The sequence below is a fragment of the Eubalaena glacialis genome, chromosome 3, assembly GCF_028564815.1.
Source record: "Eubalaena glacialis isolate mEubGla1 chromosome 3, mEubGla1.1.hap2.+ XY, whole genome shotgun sequence".
Taxonomy (NCBI): domain Eukaryota; kingdom Metazoa; phylum Chordata; class Mammalia; order Artiodactyla; family Balaenidae; genus Eubalaena; species Eubalaena glacialis.
In genome coordinates this window covers 119,010,933-119,025,071 of record NC_083718.1, presented here as the reverse complement: position 1 = coordinate 119,025,071, position 14,139 = coordinate 119,010,933, and the positions used below count along the sequence as shown (strand labels likewise).

The window sequence follows — 14,139 nt, the reverse complement described above, 5'->3', positions numbered from 1 at the left end:
GATAAAGCTTTCTAAAAAGGTTTTAAATAAAAGGATAGTAAGTTACACCTAGCATAATTAAGGGAATAACAAACACACTAAGGCCAAGAAGGATGTCTTCCAGAAGTCTGAAAATGCTATGATATTAGGTAAGTAATTAATATAGTATATCAAGTAAAAAAAGAAAATTAAATGATTATTCCAACAGATTCTGAAAAGGAATTTGATAAGCTTGCACATTTATGCCTCAGTTAAAAACAACCACCTCTTTTTAAAGACTAGAGCTGGCACAACACGCCTCTTCACTTTTGCTTCCAGTTCTACTCCCCTGATGGCTGTTTAAGGAGACACACTCAGCTTTGGTTTGGTTACTGTCTTTATTCAGCACAGTTTCCAAGGGAAGCTGCACTGGGCTCAGAGATCAGCCTTGGCTTCCCCTTTCTCCCACAGGAGCATTACTGCTCTCCATTTTCCCCTTTCTTTATTACATTCAAACTCTGTCAGCTTGGTCCACTACCATGATATTTTCCCTCACTCTTATGTCACTTTAGGTATAAAAAGACACTAAGTGCTTCCCAGAGCCGTACACAGTCTACCTGATTGGCTTGTTCCCTCCGCACCGCAGACACCACTCCCCAGGGCCACTCCCCTGACGCGATCATATGTTGGATGGACCTCTCAAATCTCAGCCCACGGATGCCATTCAACCCTGACATCTGCCTTTCCCACTTCGCCTGGCTAAGCTTCCAGACAGACACTGTATATCCCCTTGAGAGAAAAGCTGGTTAGTACCTATTCCTTCCTAGGGATATTCCAGAAATATCTACATATACAGCATGTCCATCCTTCCACAGATAACATTTGCAAAACTGACATGATTACCATGTCCTCTTAACGATAAATCTTATTATACAAATAGCATTTATTGCTTATCTACCAAATTTTTAAATTACTTTTAAGGCCTAGAAACAATTACAAAAATGACAGTACTGCCCACAATAGAAGGCTTCCTTAATATGATGCAGAAAACATCAATTGAAAGCCAACTGCCTACCTCATATTGAATAGGGAATCACTAGACGTTCCCAGGAATAAGATAAGAGTGGGCACTGTTAGCAGTTATCCAATCTTGTTTAGAAAGTTGTAGCCAATGCAATAATATGTTGGGGAGGTTAAAAGAGGGGGGCTTACTAGAAAGGGAGAGAGAAAATTGCTTCTAGGCAGATGATATGTGGTCCACTTAGAAAGTCTGAGGGAAAAAATAGAAATTAAAATTGATAAGGGAAGTCAATAAGGCAACCAGAGATATTTGAAGAAAACTCTAAGAAACGTGAAAGTTGTATTTGAAGAAAACCATAGCATAAAATCCTTCTAAAGAATTTAAAAGAAAATCAAGATTAAACGAGAGATTTTCAATTCATGGAATATGTAAATCCAACCCCAATTAATATATAGGTTTTATAAAACTCTAATCAAAAGTACTTCTATTTTTACCTCATTTTAAAGTCCCAGAGTTTATTCATTAGATAGTACCTGAGAACATTTTCGAAAAAGAATAGGTATAAAGGAAATTTTTCTCATTGAATTTTAAATATACAATAAAGCTATGTTAATTAAAACAATGTGAACTGACAGACACTTACACAATAATTTACTATTTAATACAGCTAGAATTATAAATCTACAAGGAAAGACAATATTTCTTAAGATGTCAGGACAATTTTTAACTATGTGGAGGGAAAAATTAACAGACCCTCTTTCAATTGGATAGACTCATTAAATATAAAAAATAAAACCATAATGAAAACTAGAAGAACATTAATACATATCAAACTCCTATATGGTGAAGGTCTTTCTATACATTCAAGAATTGGAAAAAGACATAACTAAAAGAATAATAAATTTGGCTACATATAAATTAAAAATTTTGTTGCATGTAAGTCAAACATAAACTAAACTAAAAAATAAGAAACAGAAAAAGATATTTGCAAAAATTAAAAAAAACAGGCTTCTAAAAACTTAGTATTATAACACATAAAGAACTTTTGAAAACCAGTAGGAAAACAATAACACCCTAATAGAAAAATAGACGCAGGAGAAGAATAATTTACAAAGGAAGAAATAAAAATGGCCAGTAAGAATGTAAAACTGTTCAGACTTACTAGTAATCAAAGAGGCGCAAATTTGACAAAGATGAGAATCGTTTATTACCTAGTAAGTGACTGTCAGTGGGATGAGTGCTCCCATAGATGGTTATTAGAGGAATAAACCAGCATAACGTTTCTGGAAAGCAATTTGGTGACACATATCAAATCTCTAAAAATGTTTTCTATTTCTTGCTCCAGTAATTTCATGTTTCACAATCCATTTTAAAGGAAATGATAGAATGAGCTCTATCAACAGGCTTTGAAATGTTCAAACTTCTGGGTCTGATCATTTATTCTGGGAGTCAGTCATGTAGCAAACTTGGAAACAGAGTCAAAATTTTATGTGACATTTTATTTATTCATGGAAGTTTTATTTTTAGCACTGAAAAATTTTGGGGGGGGGAACAAAATGAAGTAAATTAGGCTAAATTCATGTTGTAGTATCAAAATATGAAATTATTAAAATCATATTTTGAAAGAATATTATGAATTATAACAATACATTACAATTTAAATGTACTAAAATACTAAGTTTTTTAAGATCAAGAAGCAAAGCTATACGTAGAATGTTACGCTGATACATAGAGAAGGAAATGCTTCAATATGCTAACAGTAGTTTATCTCTGACAGTGGGACATGATTTTTTTTTTCTTCTCTTCTTTATACTTTTTTGCTATTTTCCAAATTTCCTATAGTGTTCATATATTATTTATATACTCATAAAATAAGATGTGGGTGAAAAGTACTCCATTTATAATAGTGACAAAAGTCATAAGCGTGTAAAGAAAAATCTAATATACCTATGAACACACAAGAACTATGCAAAAACTGTATGACGTAAACTAGTTAGATCAAAACAAACAAACAAAAAATGTCAGCAAAATTTTTGAGGTAAACAAAAGAGGGCTCCTGATTTTCCAGGGACAAGAGGACTAGATTAGGAAGTGCCTTAGGACTTTGATCCTTATTCATTCTTAACAGTAGCTGTAAGCCAGCCTTAGCTTTTCTGCTGCATAGAAACACATTCTGATATCATTTTGGGAACCCCTCAGATACTTTCTGGCAAACAGAAATTACTCTAATGAGAATTTAATAATTTTGCTATTTAAGGGATTTATTTCTTGAATTATGAAAGGAAATCGTAGACAAAGCCATCTGTAGAACCTGACCACAGAGTCCAACACTTCTAAATTATATCACCTAAACATCTAACCTTAATATATTTTCAGATGTTCGGCAACTATTACTGGTAAAAATGTACTACAGAAGTGTCAAGGAGGAAGCTGTGTCACCCAAACATGCAAATCCGACAGAGTAACAGGACTGTACGAAAAAGGATGTGAGTTCATACCTGATGAAGTTCAGACTGAGAAGGCTTCCATAATGTATTCACAAAATATTCGTTCTGTAAGTGCTTTGTTCCTTTTGTTTTTCTTTTTTTCTTGACACTTATGAATTTAGTGAGGTTTTTATCCCAGATGCTGCAAGAAAAGGTCAAATGTTAGGAAGTCATCAGAGAACAGCTGATCTCTGTGGAACAAGCCGGGAGAACAAAATCAGGGATAAAGTCCTATCTTCCTCAGACCCCTTCCTTAGGTCCATTTTTTGCTTCTCCATCATCTCCCTCCCACTAGCTTTTAGTTTAAGGGCTTAGAACTACTTCAAATATCCTTAAAGGCAGACAAACACAAGAATTAGTTAAACAAGAAATTTATCCAGGGGGAACAGGCACTTCCTGTTATTAGTAATAAGAACATGATCAGTAGCCTTTAATTTAACTTTCAGAGATCTCTTTTCGGCCTGCATATTTGCTTTTGGTTGTTAACTAAAATTTTCTATCTTTTTAGCAGTGTTGTTGCCTTTAGGGAGCTTGTACATAGTTTTAATAGCTGTAAGTAGTTTTAAAATACAGATCTTCCTCCAGCCCATTGTAAGTTGAAAATATCTCAAGTTGAAAATGCATTTATTGTACCTCACCTACGAAACATCATAGCTTAGCCTAGCCTGCCTTACACATGCTCAGAACACTTACATTAGTTTTTAGTTGGGCAAAATCATCTAACACAGAGTCTATTGTATAATAAAGTGTTGAATATGTCATGTAATTTATTAAATACTGTACAGAAGTGAAAAACAGAATGGTTGTAAGTATATTGGTTATTTACCCTCATGATCCTATGGTTGACTAGAAGCTATGTTCGGCTTGCTGCCAATAGCCAGCATCACCAGAGAGTATCATACCGCATACCACTAGCGCAGGAAAAGATCAAAATTCAAAATTCGAGGTATGGTTTCTATTGAATGTGTATTGCTTTTGCACCACAATAAAGTCAAAAAATCATAAGTTGAACCATTGTAAGTTGGAGACTGCATTTCTCAATGATTTTTTATGTGACCAACTGGTGATAAAATAAACTTGACAAATTATCTTTACTAATGTCAAACATATACATCAGCAAATTTGCACAAACTAAGACAAATGCATCAGTTAACTTACTTTAGTGGGGAGCGCCTCTTATCTTCCAGTCTCTTTCATAAAATTATGTTTTCCTTTTGGTGTAAGAGTGAAGTAACTTGCAAGAGTCTGTCTATAACAATATAGCATAAGTTTAAAAAATGTGATACACCATGGTTCACTAGGGCCATCCTTCAGTCTGGCTTTGCAGTCTATTTCCAGGATAATTCAGAAACTTCCAAGAGGGGGACCAGATTTTTTTTTTAACATCTTTATTGGAGTATAATTGCTTTACAGTGGTGTGTTAGTTTCTGCTTTATAACAAAGTGAATCAGCTATACATATACATATATCCCCATATCTCCTCCCTCTTGCATTTCCCTCCCACCCTCCCTATCCCACCCATCTGGGTGGTCAGAAAGCACCGAGCTGATCTCCCTGTGCTATGCGGCTGCTTCTCATAGCTATCTATTTTAGATTTGGTAGTATATATATGTCCATGCCACTCTCTCACTTCGTCCCAGCTTACCCTTCCCCCTCCCCGTGTCCTCAAGTCCATTCTCTACGTCTGCATCTTTATTCCTGTCATGCCCCTAGGTTCTTCAGAACCATTTTTTTTTTTTTTTTTTAGATTCCATATATATGTGTTAGCATACGGTATTTGTTTTTCTCCTTCTGACTTACTTCACTCTGTATTACAGACTCTAGGTCCATCCACCTCACTACAAATAACTCAATTTCGTTTCTTTTTATGGCTGAGTAATATTCCATTGTATATATGTGCCACATCTTCTTTATCCATTTATCTGTTGATGGACACTTAGGTTGCTTCCATGTCCTGGCTATTGTAAATAGAGCTGCAGTGAACTTTGTGGTACATGACTCTTTTTGAATTACAGTTTTCTCAGGGTATATGCCCAGTAGTGGGATTGCTGGATCGTATGGTAGTTCAATTTTCAGTTTTTTAAGGAACCTCCATACTGTTCTCCATAGCAGCTGTATCAATTTGCATTCCCACCAACAGTGCAAGAGGGTTCCCTTTTCTCCACACCCTCTCCAGCATTTATTATTTGTAGACTTTTTGATGATGGCCATTCTGACCGGTGTGAGGTGATACCTCATTGTAGTTTTGACTTGCATTTCTCTAGTAATTAGTGATGTTGAGCATTCTTTCATGTGTTTGTTGGAAATCTTCTTTGGAGAAATGTCTGTTTAGGTCTTCTGCCCATTTTTGGATTGGGTTGTTTTGTTTTTTATTTTGAGCTGCATGAGCTGCTTGTAAATTTTGGAGATTAGTCCTTTGTCAGTTGCTTCGTTTGCAAATATTTTCTCCCATTCTGAGGGTTGTCTTTTCGTTTTGTTTATGGTTTCCTCTGCTGTGCAAAAGCTTTGAAGTTTCATTAGGTCCCATTTGTTTATTTTTGTTTTTTGTTTTTTTTAAACATCTTTATTGAAGTATAATTGCTTTACAATGGTGTGTTAGTTTCTGCTTTATAACAAAGTGAATCAGTTATACATATACATATGTTCCCATATCTCTTCCCTCTTGCATCTCCCTCCCTCCCACCCTCCCCATCCCACCCCTCGAGGTGGTCACAAAGCACCGAGCTGATCTCCCTGTGCTATGCGGCTGCTTCCCACTAGCTATCTATTGTACATTTGGTAGTGTATATATGTCCATGACACTCTCTCACCCTGTCACATCTCACCCTTCCCCCTCCCCATATCCTCAAGTCCATTCTCTAGTAGGTCTGTGTCTTTATTCCCGTCTTGCCACTAGGTTCTTCATGGCCTTTTTTTTTTTTTTTTCCTTAGATTCCATATATATGTGTTAGCATACTGTATTTGTTTTTCTCTTTCTGACTTACTTCACTCTGTATGGCAGACTCTAACTCCATCCACCTCATTACAAATACCTCCATTTCATTTCTTTTTATGGCTGAGTAATATTCCATTGTATATATGTGCCACATCTTCTTTATCCATTCATCCGATGATGGACACTTAGGTTGCTTCCAGGTCCTGGCTATTGTAAATAGAGCTGCAATGAACATTTTGGTACATGACTCTTTTTGAACTATGGTTTTCTCAGGGTATATGCCCAGCAGTGGGATTGCTGGGTCGTATGGTAGCTCTATTTGTAGTTTTTTAAGGAACCTCCATACTGTTCTCCATAGTGGCTGTATCAATTTACATTCCCACCAACAGTGCAAGAGTGTTCCCTTTCCTCCACACCCTCTCCAGGATTTATTGTTTCTAGATTTTTTGATGATGGCCAATCTGACCGGTGTGAGATGATATCTCATTGTAGTTTTGATTTGCATTTCTCTAATGATTAATGATGTTGAGCATTCTTTCATGTGTCTGTTGGCAATCTGTATATCTTCTTTGGAGAAATGTCTATTTAGGTCATCTGCCCATTTTTGGATTGGGTTGTTCGTTTTTTTGTTATTGAGCTGCATGAGCTGCTTGTAAATCTTGGAGATTAATCCTTTGTCAGTTGCTTCATTTACAAGTATTTTCTCCCATTCTGAGGGTTGTCTTTTGGTCTTGTTTATGGTTTCCTTTGCTGTGCAAAAGCTTTTAAGTTTCATTAGGTCCCATTTGTTTATTTGTGTTTTTATTTCCCTTTCTCTAGGAGGTGGGTCAAAAAGGATCTTGCTGTGACTTATGTCATAGAGTGTTCTGCCTATGTTTTCCTCTAAGAGTTTTATAGTGTCTGGCTGTACATTTAGGTCTTTAATCCATTTTGAGTTTATTTTTGTGTATGGTGTTAGGGAGTGTTCTAATTTCATTCTTTTACATGTAGCTGTCCAGTTTTCCCAGCACCACTTATTGAAGAGGCTGTCTTTACTCCATTGTATCTTCTTGCCTCCTTTATCAAAAATAAGGTGACCATATGTGCGTGGGCTTATCTCTGGGCTTTCTATCCTGTTCCATGGATCTATATTTCTGTTTTTGTGCCAGTACCATACTGTCTTGATTACTGTAGCTTTGTAGTATACTCTGAGGTCTGGGAGCCTGATTCCTCCAGTTCCGTTTTTCTTTCTCAAGATTGCTTTGGCTATTCGGTGTCTTTTGTGTTTCCATACAAATTGTAAAATTTTTTGTTCTAATTCTGTGAAAAATGCCATTGATAATTTGATAGGGATTGCACTGAATCTGTAGATTGCTTTGGGTAGTAGAGTCATTTTCACAATGTTGATTCTTCCAATCCAAGAATATGGTATATCTCTCCATCTGTTTGTATCATCTTTAATTTCTTTCATCAGTGTCTTATAGTTTTCTGCATACAGGTCTTTTGTCTCCTTAGGAAGGTTTATTTCTAGGTATTTTACTCTTTTTGTTGCAATGGTAAAGGGGAGTGTTTCATTAATTTCTCTTTCAGATTTTTCATCATTAGTGTATAGAAATGCAAGAGATTTCTGTGCATTAGTTTTGTATCCTGCTACTTTACCAAATTCATTGATTAGCACTAGTAGTTTTCTGGTAGCATCTTTAGGATTCTCTATGTATAGTATCATGTCATCTGCAAACAGTGACAGCTTTACTTCTTCTTTTCCGATTTGGATTCCTTTTATTTCTTTTTCTTCTCTGTTTGCTGAGGCTAAAACTTCCAAAACTATGTTGAACAATAGTGGTGAGAGTGGGCACCCTTGTCTTGTTCCTGATCTTAGAGGAAATGGTTTCAGTTTTTCACCATTGAGAACGATGTTGGCTGTGGGTTTGTCATATGTGGCCTTTATTATGTTGAGGTAAGTTCCCTCTATGCCTACTTTCTGGACGGTTTTTACCATAAATGGGTGTTGAATTTTGTCGAAAGCTTTTTCCGTATCTATTGAGATGAACAGATGGTTTTTCTCCTTCAGTTTGTTAATATGGTTTATCACATTGATTGATTTGCATATATTGAAGAATCCTTGCATTCCTGGGATAAACCCCACTTGATCATGGTGTATGATCCTTTTAATGTGCTGTTGGATTCTGTTTGCTAGTATTTTGTTGAGGATTTTTGCACCTATGTTCATCAGTGATATTGGCCTGTAGTTTTCTTCTTTTGTGACATCATTGTCTGGTTTTGGTATCAGGGTGATGGTGGCCTCGTAGAATGAGTTTGGGAGTGTTCCTTCCTCTGCTATAGTTTAGAAGAGTTTGAGAAGGATAGGTGTTAGCTCTTCTCTAAATGTTGGATAGAATTCTCCTGTGAAGCCATCTGGTCCTGGACTTTTGTTTGTTGGAAGATTTTAATCACAGTCTCAATTTCAGTGCTTGTGATTGGACTGTTTATATTTCTATTTCTTCCTGGTTCAGTCTCAGAAGGTTGTGCTTTTCTAAGAATTTGTCCATTTCTTACAGGTTGTCCATTTTATTGGCATATAGTTGCTTGTAGTAATCTCTCATGATCCTTTGTATTTCTGCAGTGTCAGTTGTTACTTCTCCTTTTTCATTTCTAATTCTATTAATTTGAGTCTTCTCCCTTTTTTTTTCTCAATGAGTCTGGCTAATGGTTTATCAATTTTGTTTATCTTCTCTAAGAACCAGCTTATAGTTTTACTGATCTTTGCTATCATTTACTTCATTTCTTTTTCATTTATTTCTGACATGATCTTTATGATTTCTTTCCTTCTGCTAACTTTGGGGTTTTTTTGTTCTTCTTTGTCTAATTGCTTTAGGTGTAAGGTTAGGTTGTTTATTTGAGATGTTTCTTGTTTCTTGACGTAGGAGTGTATTGCTATAAACTTCCCTCTTAGAACTGCTTTTGCTGCATCCCGTAGGTTTTGGGTTGTCGTGTTTTCATTGTCACTTGTTTCTAGGTATTTTTTGATTTCCTGTTTGATTTACTCAGTGATCTCTTGGTTATTTAGTAGTGTATTTTTTAGCTTCCATGTGTCTGTATATTTTACAGATTTTTTCCTGCAATTGATCTCTAGTCTCATAGCATTGTGGCTGGAAAAGTTACTTGATATGATTTCAATATTAATAAATTTGCCAAGGCTTAATTTGTGACCTAAGGTATGATCTACCCTGGAGAATATTCCATGAGCACAAGAGAAGAAAGTGTATTCTGTTGTTTTTGGATGGTATATCCTATAAATATCAATTAAGTCCACCTTGTTTAATGTATCATTTAAAGATTGTGTTTCCTTATTTATTTTTATTTTGGATGATCTGTCCATTGGTGAAAGTGGGGTGTTAAAGTCCCCTACTATGATTGTGTTACTGTCAATTTCCCTTTTATGGCTGTTAGCATTTGCCTTATGTATTGAGGTGCTCCTATGTTGGGTGCATAAATATTTACAATTGTTATATCTTCTTCCTGGATTGATCCCTTGATCATTATGTAGTGTCTTTCTTTGTCTCTTGTGATAGTCTTTATTTTAAGGTCTGTTTTGTCTGATATGAGTATTGCTATTCCAGCTCTCTTTTGACTTCCATTTGCATGGAATATCTTTTTCCATCCCCTCACTTTCAGTCTGTATGTGTCCCTAGGTCTGAAGTGGGTCTCTTGTAGACAGCATATATACGGGATTTGTTTTTGTATCCATTCAGCCAGTTTATGTCTTTTAGTTAGAGCATTTAATCCATTTACATTTAAGGTTGTTATCGATATGTATGTTCCTACTACCATTTTCTTAATTGCTTTGGTTTGTTATTGTAGGTCTTTTCCTTCTCTTGTGATTCCTGCCTAAAGAAGTTCCTTTAGCATTTGCTGTAATGCTGGTTTGGTGGTGCTGAATTCTCTTAGCTTTTGCTTGTCTGTAAAGATTATAATTTCTCTGTCAAATCTGAATGAGATCCTTGCTGGGTAGAGTAATCTTGGTTGTAGGATTTTCCCTTTCATCACTTTAAATAGGTCCTGCCACTCCCTTCTGGCTTGCAGAGTTTCTGCTAAAGATCAGCTGTTAACCTTATGGGGATTCCCTTGTATGTTATTTGTTGTTTTTCCCTTGCTACTTTTAATATTTTTTCTTTGCATTTAATTTTTTGTAGTTTGATTAATATGTGTCTTGGTGTGTTTCTCCTTGGATTTATCCTGTATGGGACTTTCTGCATTTCCTGGACTTGATTATTTCCTTTCCCATATTAGGGAAGTTTTCAACTATAATCTCTTCAAATATTTTCTCAGTCCCTTTCTTTTCCTCTTCTTCTTCTGGGACCCCTATAATTCGAATGTTGGTGCGTTTAATGTTGTCCCAGAGGTCTCTGAGACTGTCCTCAATTCTTTTCATTCCTTTTTCTTTTTTCTGCTCTGTTCTTTCTTTATTCTATTTTATCTTCCAGGTCACTTATCTGTTCCTCTGCCTCAGTTATTCTGCTACTGATTCCTTCTAGAGAATTTTTAATTTCATTTATTGTGTTGTTCATCATTGTTTGTTTGCTCTTTAGTTCTTCTAGGTCCTTGTTAAATGTTTCTTGTATTTTCTCCATTCTATTTCCAAGATTTTGGATCATCTTTACTATCGTTACTTTGAATTCTTTTTCAGGTAGACTGCCTATTTCCTCTTCATTTGTTTGGTCTGGTGAATTTTTACCTTGCTCCTTCATGTGCTGTGTGTTTCTCTGTCTTCTTATTTTGCTTAACTTGCTGTGTTTGGGTTCTCCTTTTTTCAGGCTGCAGGTTTGTAGTTCCTGGTGTTTTTGGTGTTTGCCCAGTGGCTAAGGTTGGTTCAGTGGGTTGTGTAGGCTTCCTGGTGGAGGGGACTAGTGCCTGTGTTCTGGTGGATGAGGCTGGATCTTGTCTTTCTGGTGGGCAGGACCACATCCTGTGGTGTGTTTTGGGGTGTCTGTGACCTTATTATGATTTTAGGCAGCCTCTCTGCTAATGGGTGGGGTTGTGTTCCTGTCTTGCTAGTTGTTTGGCATAGGGTGTCCAGCACTGTAGTTTGCTGGTCGTTGAGTGGAGCTGGGTCTTAGCATTGAGATGGAGATCTCCGGGAGAGCTTTCGCTGTTTGATGTTACGTGGAACCAGGAGGTCTTTGGTGGACAAATGTTCTGAACTTGGCTCTCCCACCTCACAGACACATGCCTGACACCCAGCCGGAGCACCAAGCCCCTGTCAGCCACATGGCTCAGAAGAAAAGGGAGAAAAAAACAAAGAAAGAAAGAGAAAGAAAAAAAAGAAATAAAATAAAATAAAGTTATTAAAATAAAAAATTTAAAGAAATTATGAAAAATAAAGAAATTAAAAATATAAAAAAAGAATGAAAGAAAGAAGCGAGCCACCAAACCAAAAAACAAATCCACCAATAACAACAAGTGCTAAAAACTATACAAAAACAAACAAATAAACAAAAAACAGACAGAGAGAACCCTAGAACAAATGGTAAAAGCAAAGCTATACAAACAAAATCACACAAAGAAGCATACACATGCACACTCAGAAAAAGAGAAAAAGAAAAAAAAATCTATATTTAAAAATAAAAGGAAGAGAGCAACCAAATCAATAAACAAATCTACCAATGATAATAAACTATAAATACTAAACTAAGATAAACATAAAACCAGAAACAAATTAGATGCAGAAGCAAACCCCAAGTGTACAGTTGCTCCCAAAGTCCACTGCCTCAATTTTGGAATGATTTGTTGTCTAGTCAGGTATTCCAGAGATGCAGGGTACATCAAGTTGATTGTGGAGATTTAATCCGCTGCTCCTGAGGCTGCTGGGAGAATTTTCCCTTTCTCTTCTTTGTTCGCACAGCTCCTGGGGTTCAGCTTTGGTTTTGGCCCCACCTCTGTGTGTAAGTTGCCGGAGGGCGTCTGTTCTTCACCCAGATAGGAGAGGGTTAAAGTAGTGGCTGATTAGGGGGCTCTGGCTCACTCAGGCGTGGGGGAGGGAGGGGTATGGAATGCGGCGCGAGCCTGCGGCAGAGGCCAGCATGATGTTGCAACAGCCTGAGGCACGCCATGTGTTCTCCTGGGGAAGTTGTTCCTGGATCATGGGACCCTGGCAGTGGTAGGCTGCACAGCCTCCTGGGAGGGGAGGTGTGGATAGTGACCTGTGCTTGCACACAGGCTTCTTGGTGTCTGTAGCAGCAGCCTTAGCATTTCATGCCTGTCTCTGGGGTCTGCGCTGATAGCCGTGGCTTGCACCCGTCACTGCCTAAACTGCCTCGTTTAGGCAGTGCTCTGAATTCCCTCTCCTCGCACACCCTGAAACAATGGTCTCTTGCCTCTTAGGCAGGTCCAAAGTTTTTCCTCGACTCCCTCCTGGTTAGCTGAAGCTGGAGCCTCAGCTCCCAGCCCTCACCTGCCCCGGTGGGTGAGCAAACAAGCCTCTCAGGATGGTGAGTGGTGGTCGGCACTGATCCTCTGTGTGGGAATCTCTCCACTTTGCCCTCTGCACCCCTGTTGCTGCACTCTCCTCTGTGGCTCTGAAGCTTTCCCCCAGCCACCCCCCATATCCACCAGTGAAGGGGCTTCCTAGTGTGTGGAAACTTTTCCTCCTTCACAGCTCCCTCCCAGAGGTGTAGGTCCTGTCCCTATTCTGTTATCTCTGGGGTTTTTTTGTTTTTGTTTTTTGCCCTACCCAGGTACGTGAGGAGTTTCTTGCCTTTTGGGAAGTCTGAGGTCTTCTGCCAGCGTTCAGTAGGTGTTCTGTAGGAGTTGTTCCACATGTAGATGTAGTTCTGATGTATTTGTAGGGAGGAAGGTGATCTCCACGTCTTACTCCTCCGCCATCTTGAAGGTCTCTCTGAGATTGTTTTAAATTAACCACAGTTAAATTTGATGCGCAGTCAGGTTTGGGAGCCTCTGCTTGGGGTTTACACAAAAGTTTTCCAGGTTCCCTTCCTAAAAAGTAGCTATAATGATAATACGGAAACACTACCAAAACAATCTGAAAACTGCAAAAAAAGAGAAAAAGAAGTGTTTTACAGCTAATGATTACTTTCTGAACTACTTGAACCCCAGATATTTAGGATTTTTAATTGAATGATAATACTGTAAAATCACTGAGAGGAGGAACTAGGTTATACCTTCTTTGTATACTGTGCCTCTTTTTTAAATCTCCCAAATGCTAGGGATATAAAGCTTAAGAAAGGGGAAGACACTACCATTTATTGGCTGTGTTAGTATTGTCCTTATTGCATACGTTCTCATATAATTCTTGTGTAACAACTACTGCCATTTTGTAGATTTAAAGAAACACTGACGTACAGGTTGGTAAAGGTTACTAAAAAAAACAATAAACATATTGAGCTTTTTTTGTGTATCAGACATAGGGCTAAGTTTTGAGGAAGCAAATTTAATGAGACAGGGTTCTGTCATAGATGGATTTTCATCCCAATAAGTGCACTACAATGTTAAAGGTGCCTTACTGAAATTTCTTATAGGGTACTTTGAGGCCACAAGGTTGAGTGGAAATTCTTTAGGGGAAGGGTATGAAATGAAAAAACATTTTGAAAATAACCTTTTGGCTGAAACATGAAGGTAGAGTTCACAATGCAGAAGAAAGTGGAAGAACTCCTTGACAAAGTGGGAATCATGAGCAAAGACACAGAGATATAAAACAGTCTGGCAAGTTTGAGCACTTATAGCCTACAGTGGGGGAAATTAGA

The 14,139-nt window shown here is 37.4% G+C and overlaps 1 protein-coding gene across 1 annotated transcript in view; it reads left to right on the top strand.

Moving 5' to 3' along the window:
• Positions 1-14,139, top strand: part of CLCA1 (chloride channel accessory 1) — a 38,090-nt gene that overhangs the window by 8,434 nt on the left and 15,517 nt on the right. Inside the window, exon 5 of the mRNA XM_061186373.1 lies at positions 3,356-3,533. Within this exon, the coding sequence (XP_061042356.1) occupies positions 3,356-3,533 (178 nt within the window). The remainder of the gene's footprint in view (positions 1-3,355; positions 3,534-14,139) is intronic.